This window comes from Gavialis gangeticus, unplaced genomic scaffold, assembly GCF_001723915.1.
Source record: "Gavialis gangeticus isolate Ggan-Ray unplaced genomic scaffold, GavGan_comp1, whole genome shotgun sequence".
Taxonomy (NCBI): Eukaryota; Metazoa; Chordata; order Crocodylia; family Gavialidae; genus Gavialis; species Gavialis gangeticus.
The window spans coordinates 165,299,115-165,308,000 of NW_017729024.1; the positions used below are offsets into that span (position 1 = coordinate 165,299,115).

The 8,886-nt window shown below is 62.8% G+C and overlaps 1 protein-coding gene across 2 annotated transcripts in view; it reads right to left on the reverse strand.

Annotated features, from left to right (window-relative positions):
• Nucleotides 1–241: 241 nt before the first annotated feature.
• The window catches only part of CNTFR (ciliary neurotrophic factor receptor), a 307,232-nt gene continuing 298,587 nt past the window's right edge, over nt 242–8,886 (reverse strand). For both annotated transcript variants that reach the window (XM_019518052.1, XM_019518054.1), the window contains 3 exons: nt 5,470–5,650; nt 1,720–1,870; nt 242–1,291 (listed from right to left, as the gene is read on the reverse strand). In XM_019518052.1, coding sequence (XP_019373597.1) covers nt 1,291; nt 1,720–1,870; nt 5,470–5,650 — 333 coding nt within the window. In that variant the 3' untranslated portion in view covers nt 242–1,290. The remainder of the gene's footprint in view (nt 1,292–1,719; nt 1,871–5,469; nt 5,651–8,886) is intronic.

Sequence of the window (8,886 nt, forward strand, 5' to 3'; positions counted from 1 at the left end):
CCCCCACCCTGGGGACTTGTCCTGCCCTGGGAGGCATCGGGGCTCCTGCTAACACCTTCCCAGGCCCATCCATCATCCCTGGAGCCTGTCTGGGGTGAAACCCCCTCCCCACCCCACCGGCGAAAGAATACCAGGGCCGGGTGGTCATGAAATGACGACGTTTAATGAAACCACCTCTCTCCTGGGTTGTCACGGTTTGCGCGCGTGTGTGTGTGTGTGTGTGCGCGCGCGCGCACGTATATGTGGTGTTTTCTTTTTTTTTTTTCTGTTTTGGCTCTTTTTTTTATATATACATCTATAAAAAATTCAAATACAGCCTGTGACTGGGGCAATACTGGGGCGGACGGGATTAAATACTGCGCTTCGGGCCGGGCAGGAGAGGGGAGCTGCCTTACAAAACAGGACTGGGGAGGAAGAGGAGGGAAGCGAAAGGAGGGAGAAAGGGCGGCGTGTTGGGGGGGTGATGCTGGCCACATGACTGGTCCATAATGAGCCACGAGACCGACCCCGACACGGAGGTGATGACCGGGGGGGCGTGATAAAAAGAGAGAGATGCAAAGGGGTGCGAGGTGGTGGCTTGCGTGGGCAGGCCTGGGGGACACGCACGTGTGTGTGTGTGTGTGTGTGTGTGCACGTGTGTCAGATTTGCTGCTGCTTTCTCTTCATTTCCATTTCCCTCCCATTAAAAAAATGAAGTCCCCAGACCCTCCCCTGCCCCTGCTCCCGCCCCTGGCATGCATGAGTCCATCCCCATGACCCCCGCGGCCAGAGGGCTGTCTCCAGGCTCGCCCTCCAGCCTTAGCCCCTTGCCCCGGGCGTCCAGTCCAGTTCTTCAGGGCCTGGATGGCAGGGGCTGGAGGGGAAGAGAGGTGAACCCCTGGGTGGGTCCCCCCATCAGTATCCAGGTTTGCAGGCACGGGGCTGGGGGTGCCCGCCGGGCGCGCCGCGTGCTCGCTGGTCATCTTTGGCATGGCGCTGTAGCTGTATGATCCCGTCTCGCCCGCGGCGGCTCGTGCTCTGCTCCGGGGATGCAGGGTCTGGGTGGGCCAGGGGGGTCCAGGGATGCCGAGGGGGGTGGTTTCCTCTCTCTGGGGTCAAGGTCTCTGCCCGGCTGAACGGTGGGAGTGGGGAGGGGGGCATTTTCTGCCTGCCCCAGCCCTGGCACGGCCGGCCTGTCCTTTAGAAAGTGAAGCGATGAAGAGAAATGTGGATCCGTCCTCCTAAACATGTGCAAAATAGAAGAGAAAAGAGACGCGGGCGGGCGCTGTCCTCCTCTGTGGCGGCCGGGGATCTGCAAGCAAGAGGGGGAGACACAGGTCACCGCAACCCCCTCGGCCGGAGGGTCCCCCACGCCACCCTCCATCCAGGCACCCCAGCACAAGGCCAGCTGAGCTCCTGGATGGCATCAGTCCAGAGGCCCGTGCAGCTAATTAACTGTTAATGCTGTTACTGCTGGTGCACGTGCAGGACCCTATCCTACCTGATGGGAGATAAAGAGGATGCATGGATGGAGAAAGAAAGAGGATGGAAAGCAGGCAGAGGCAAATAGATGAAAAGGTGGAAGAAGTCGCAGGAGGTAGGAGAGAAAGGGTGGAGGACAACAGGGAGACAGACAGTCGTCCCTCCCCGGCTCCAGTGATCTGTGGGGACTTCTCCCCTCCCAGACAGGCGTGCTTTTATGCTGGAGGTCCCCATCCAGCCGCGGAGGGGGGTACTCACTAAATAAACAGGACGCCAGCCGCTGCCAGGACCAGACCAGCTGCCCAGGACACTGCCACCGCCACCGCCCCGCTGCCGACGACTTTCTCCTGGTCGCAGATCTTGGTGGTGGGGGGCGGCACGAAGGACGAGGTGCTGCTGGTCGTCGTCTCTGCAGCGGGGGAGAGGACCGGGAGGCAGGTGGGCCTGGGGCCGCCATGGCAGCCCCTTTGCCCGGGGACATAAATGGTGGCCCCTGCACCCGCTTCAGCCACCTCTCTCGATGCGGCTGTCCACCCACCACTGAGCGTCTTGCTCCCCATGCCGCTCTCTCTCCTTCTCTCCCATCCACCACCAGCGATGCCAGCGTCCCTCTGTGCCCGGGTGAGGGGGCCTGGACACGGGCCCTCTGCCCTGTGCGCCTGCCATGTGGGGCATCAGTCTGAGGGGCATCCAGCCCCACGCCCAGGGGCTCCCTGCCACCTCTTCTTGGAAGTTTTTTAGGAAATGCTTCTTCACTGTCAGAGCAGGGAGGCCATGGGGTAGATGCCAGGGACGGGGTGGGGGCTCTCCATCACTGGAGGTGTCCAGGAGACACTGGGGGGGATGATCTAGGTGCAGCCATGCCTGTGCTCTGCTATGGGGGTTTCCCAGGCTTCTCTGCAGCGGGGTCTCTGGAGCATCTATTGTCCCGCTTTGCAGGACATTGGTGGCCACGGTCCTCCTGCTTTCCCTGCAGCAGGGTCAGGGGCGATGCCTGGTGCTGGGTCTGGCCTGACGGCATCATTTTGCTCCGAGGCCGGACACTGGGTGTGCCTGGGCTGGGCTGCGCAGGGCTGATCCTGCCTCAGGCAGGGCTTGGGCTGGATGTGATCCCCGCAGCTCCCTGCCAGCGCCACGGCCCTGCGCCTCTGTGAGCAACCCAGCAGCCCAGCCTGGTGGGACCATGTGCTAAAGCGAGTGGCCATGAGAGGGCACCCTCTGCCCACAGAAGAGGCCGCGTGGCTGGGCGCGTGGTACCCACGGGCAGAGATGCTCGCAGCCACGGGGCCCTCCGGGTGGCATGGGGCCCTCCTCCCTGGGAGCAAACCCGGCGGGACAGGCCACCACGAAAGGGGCGAAGACACCTTGATGGATGCACACGCGGGGCCCCCCGAGCCCTGCCATGAAACCACGCGTACTCACTTGGGGCCGGCCGGCCAGAGCCGTGTCTCTTGGGCCCCTGCCCTGGGACAGCCCTGCCACAAATCCCCAAATTCCCGACGTCCCCTTGCCGTGCAGGCGTGATGCCACAGCAAGGGGACGGGGCCCCACTACATCACCAGCGTAGCGCGTGACATCAACCACCATCTGTGACATCCTTGGTGATGTCACAGGGCATCTCCCTCCCCTCTGCCCCTGAGCGTCAGCCTGGCCCTTGCACTGCCCTGTCCTCGCCCTCCGCAGCCTCACTGCCTGCCCCCGAGCTGTCCCCTTGGTACACGGGCCCCGGGGACACCTGGTTTCAATCCTGACCCGACGCTCCCATCCTCCCCCCAGCGCCAGCCCTGACTGTGGAAGCAGCCAGCTCCCTCCGCGCCGTGCACAGCTGCTCGTGCCATGGCCGGAGATGTAATCGGTGCCCCCCTGAGCCGCTGGGCCAGAGCCAGGAGCCGCTTCAGAGCCAGGGCAACAGCTGGAGGCCAGACCCGGCAGGAGCTGAGTCAGCAGAGACGCTGCCGGGAGCACACCCAGCCTGGAGCTGCCCCTCGGGCCTGGGGCCAGGGCTGGAGGGGCTGCTCCAGTGCCTCCAGGGTGTCCGTGTGTGTGCGTGCGTGCAAGGGGGGCGTGCGTGCACATGCGTGTGCAAGCGTGACTGCATCTGTGTGCATGAGGGGTGCACGCACACACAGGAAGTGCCGATTGTGAGTCTGCCTCCCCTCAGCTGTGCTCCACGGCTTGTCACGGTGCCCTGGGAACTGTGCGCAGGGCTGCGTGTGCACGGTGGGGAAAGCGTGTCACGCGTTTCCTGGGCGGGGCTGCAGGTGAACCGGGGCCTGTGGCCAGAAGTGCACAAGTGCGTGTGCGAGAGACCGGCTGAGTGGGCAGGCGTGTGTGTTTGCACAAGCTGAGGGAGCAGCACGTATGGAGGATATTTCATAGATTGCATAGACACCGGAGCTGGAAGGGACCCCGGAGGATCATCGATCCAGCCCCCGCCCCAGGGGCAGGAAGTCAGCAGGGGGTCATAGGACCCCAGCAAGATGAGCATCCAAATGTGTCTTGGAGGCGTTCAAAGTGGGCGCTTGAACCGCGTCCGGCGGCCGGCTGTTCCAGGCCTTGGGGGCTTGGACAGTGAAGAAGTTCTTCCTCACGTCCAGCCTGACTCGGTCGCGGCAGAGTTTGTGACCGTTCAGTCTTGGGCCGTTCGATCTATGTGTGCATGTGCATAAGCACACACACACACATGCACACACACATGGCCACCAGTGCTAAGGGTTTGTGCGCATGCTCACTCACACATACACACGCACACGTGTACACACCCATACACACACGCAGCAATACGCCCACCCACTGCCACATGCACACATACACACAAGCATGCGCACACATATGCAACCCTTAGCCAACAGTGCTAAGGGTTTGTGCACACATTCACAGCCCCATGCACACCCCCCAACATTCAAACATGTGCATGCACACATGTTGCACACCCATACACTTGCGCACGCACACATGCATACATGCACACACAGAGGCAGCTGCACTTAGGACCTGGTGCCTCCCCCAGCCCCTTGCTAGGAGCAGTGACTGGCTGGGGCCGTGGACGCGTTTCCCAGCCTCCCGGCAGCCCGTGCTGGGGTGGGGGGTCCAGCATGGGCCCACTCCGGCCCTTCTGGGAAGCTGCCGGCCGCTGTGCCCGGGGAGCTGGCTGGGATCCCAGCCCCTTCCTAGAAACAGCAGCTTGTCAATGCTGCCGCTTTCCCACCCACTTGGCCTCTGTCCCAGCCCGTGCAGCCCCCCGGCTCCCTCCCTGCCCCTCTTGTGCTCCGGGAGCACCGGGGCTGGGGCACTGATGCCTGCCAGGGAGACCTGCCTCCCTGCACCCACAGAGGCAGGTCCGGAGGGGAAGGCCGAGGCAACGGCAGCACTCAGGGCTGCCCAGGGTCCAAGCTGGGCACAGCCAGAGGCAGAGACGTGGGCTGGGTGGGGGTAATGGCACTGCTGCCCCTGACTGGAAGCTCCAGCGCCTGGAGCCCCGGGATGGGTGTGCGAGGAGGCTGAGTCTCCAACCTCCTGTGCAGAGCTGGAGTGTAGCAGTGCCTGCCTGAGTGTGCAGGGAGCCCGGCACGAGACTGCCACGCCTGGGAGGGGAAGGCTATGATATGGGGGGGCATGGGGCATGGGCTGTGGGGCTCTCCTCACTCCCTGTGTGGGGCCCGGTGCCCCATAGCACCCAGTGCTGCCAGGGCCTGGTGCTCACAGGTGTGTGGCTTCTGCTTTGGATGAGTCTCATGCACAGGCACATGCGTGTGTGCCCTGCCACGCATGCATGCAGGCACACATACCTGCATGTATGCCCGTCCATGCACATGAATGCATGCGTGCATACATAAACTAGAGCAGAGGGTCTTGGCATCCGGACTCCTGGGTTTTCTCCCTGCTCTGTACATACCCTTCAGCGACCCCTTCCTCTGCCCTGCTCGAGCTAGTGCCCAGGCCCCTGCAGCCAAGCCTTCCTCTCCCTGCCCCCCCCCCCGAGCTGTACCGTGAGGCCCAGCCCCTCACCTGGTGCCTGGGCCTCCGTGGTGAGGTACTTGGGCTCCTCCGTCCAGGGGGTGGCATGCACGGCCACGCTCCAGTCGCTCCAGGTGCCGATGTCGTTGTCCTTGGCAGCCACCTGGATGATGTACTCCTTGCCCGCGTAGGCGTCCGTGATGGTATGCGACGTCCCGTCTGACAGCTCTACCTGCCGGGGGGGGGGATGGGGCAGTTAGCACGGCCTGGGGCTCATGGAGACTGTGGGCAGGCCCAGCTGGGGCGGATGTGCCCATCTACCCTGGCCTTTGGGCTCCTGCTCCCAGCAGGGAAGGGGCCAGAGGGCAGGGGAAGGGAACGCTGCTTGGGTCAGGCCCAGTCGGGGGTCCGGCAGTTTGATTCCTGCTCCTTCCCAGCTTTAAACCAAAACCGCTGGGAGGGGCTGTGGCATTTCTACTCAGGCAGTGTGGAGTCAGTTGACTCCATGGCTCATTGCCGGCTATTCCTGCTAATCACTCCTCACGCCAGAGGTGTTAACGACCCTCTCTCCTCTTCAGCGGTCTCCATGTTCTGCTAATCCAGCCAGCCTTTCTTCTGGCTGCTGCTGTCTGTTAGACTCCCCAGGGCATTTCTCTCCTCTATTTCACAGCCCTGCAGACTCCTTTTAGTTCTCCCTGTAAGCCTGGACTCAGGTGTGCTCATACTAAGATCTGGTGAGCATTAACTCAGGTGTGGCAATGACTGACAGCGAAGGGTTGGATGCATTGTCAAGGTGCCCAAGGCGACCGGCTTCTGTTTTATGAAGCTGAATAAGAGATGGATGCGTGACTATAATCACTATTGGACTCATGAAACAATCCTCTGACTATTTTTGCTGAGTTTGTCGTGCTTTTAAATGGAATATATCGCCGAGCAAATGAGTGCGCATTATAATGAAGCTGTAATTGGTTTTGCTTCAAATAACGTCCTATGCCAGGCCCCTGCCATATAAGATTTCATAGATTTCATAGACATTTGGGCTGGAAGGGACCCCAGAGGATAAAGAAAGCTTCTAGGTTTTTTTTACCTGGAGAAGAAGAGGTGTTGTGTTCGATGCGACGAGTGCACCCCACTTTTCAAGATCCTACGTGCACCCTCCCCTGCCTGCATGGAGCTGGGGATGCCTCATCCCCACCGAGCACAGCGGCGGGATCCCCTGCTCGTGCTTCTGCCACCCCGCCGTGGGCGATCCCGCCAGTGTGGGTGCTCAGAGCTGGGGATCTCAGCAGCTCGGATAGATTGGGGGCCGGGGAGGTGCGTGGGGGGTGTTTCCAGGAGCAGGAAAGTCCCCATCGCTGTGTTGGAAGCAGCTGGGCTTCGGGAAGCCGAGGGGCTGGCACTGAGCTCCTGGGAACTGGCGGGGACTTGCAGCAGGCTGGGGGGCTGCAGGGCCAAGTGCAAGGGGGAAAAGCCCGAGTCCGGACAGCCCTCCCCGTTGCCCCCCACACAGCCCTGCCCCCCCGGCGATGCAGCCCAGGGCCCCAGAGGCGAGTGCTGCTCCCGTAAGCCCCCTCCTGCCCTGCTCCCCCCGGCTCCTGTTTGATGTTGGGAAGCGCTGCTGGAACAGTGCCCTGGAGCCCCGGGTGTCACTAGTCATTTGGAAATGAGCCCGAGATGAAAGGCCTTTGGCTGCAGGCGGCTTAGGGCAACAACAGCTCGGCTTTGTTCCTGGCCTGGGAAAGGCTGAGCTGCAGCGGGGCTGGAGTAAGGGGGGCAGGGGGTGGTCTGCAGGGCCCCAGGACCGGGGCAGGGAGGGAGGGCATGAAGAGGTGGCTGAGCCGGGCTGGGGCAGGTGCCAGCGCATCCCCGGACCCTTAGCCCTGATCCATCCAGGCCCCAGGGAGCACCCCCCACCCAGCTCAGCTCCAGCCTGGATGCCCCCACGGGCAGGAAGGAGACCCCCGAGGGCTGCAGGTCCCTAAGACGGGGCTGCAGGACGCAAGCTCAGATCCGGGGAGGGCGCGGGGGTCCCCAGCTCCTCTGCGCAGGGCGGGCAGGCGTCCCCTGCAGGCTCCCAGGCTCAGCCGTGTGCTGGAGAGAGGCAGCCAGGATCGGGGCCCTGGGGCACAGGCCTCTGCTTTCCTCTGCTGCAGCTTCACAAAGCCCTTCCAGGGCACGAAACGGATGAGATCAGATCAGGGCTTGCATGGCAGCACAGCTCAGCCCGGCTCCTGCACCCCTCGCAGGACCCTCGTGCCAGGGCTGGGTCCCAGCCCACGGCCACATGCTGGAGCCGGGTGGGGAGGGGGTTTGCAGGGCAGCCACTGGAGGTCACCCACGAATTTCCCAAATCGCTCTGCACAGCAATTAACCCCTGATCATTAACAGTGCTGGGCAGGGGATGCCCTTAGGGGCAGGGGAAAACCAGGCCCTGGTAGGATGGCTGCAGACGGTGGTGGCCGCAACCTGGTGCTCTTCAGGGCTGCACAGGTCTCGGTGCCAAGCGAGACATGGGGCGACCCAGCTGCACCAGCACTGCTCCAGGCTCTGCAATGCCCCTGGTTTAGTGCGATCAGTGCCCGCTTGTCTTGGGGCTGGGTCCCCAGCTCCCTCCAGGGCCAGCCCCTCCCTGGCAAACCAGACCCCTCTGCCTGCCAGAGCCCCCTGCCCTGTGCGGTGCCCAGCGGTCAGACAAGTCAGCTCCATTCCCTGACCCCAGAGTCATGGGTTGCTGAAGACCCGACCCTGCCGGTGCTTTGCTGGGCACAATTCAGGCCAGCGGCAGAGCGGAGAGGCGGCACGGCACGTGCCCCGCAGATGGGCCCAAGTCTGGGATGGAGAGGCTATTCCAAATATTTGCAGGCTATTCCAACTCCAAGACATCTGTCATATCCCCTCTGCAAACCCTTGCACAACCCAGGACGAGCCAAAGCAGGGAGCTGTGGGCACTCCCCATGCCCCTGCTAAATGCATGCCAGGAAAAAAGCCCCTGCCCACATCCAGAGAGAGAGCAGGACCCATTCAGGGCTGGGGGATTCCTGAGCACAACGAGAGCGTCCAAGCTGAAGGAGGGAGAGAAAACCCACGGGGTTTTGGCAGGGGACAGGCCCTTTGGAAGGGGATGAGCTCCCGCGCTGTGCGGCAAACCCTGAGAATCTGGGTCCCGGCAGCACTTCTGCAAGGGGTGAGACCAGCCCTGGGGGTGACGTGCCCTACACACCTGCCCCCCTTGGCTCCGGGGACCCAGCTGCCTCATGCACTGGTCCCAGAGAGCCCGGCGGAGCTAGCTGGAGACTGAAAAGGCCAGATGCGATGAGAAGTTGCCTGCTTTCTAAAGCTGGACGGCTGTGGGGAGCAGAGTCCTGAGCGGCTGCATCTGGGGAGGGGACCGGCTCCCCATCTGATGCAGCCGTGCAGGAGGAGGAGGCTGCAGAGTCTGGAGTCCCTGCCCCGGGCAGGCTAGCGCTC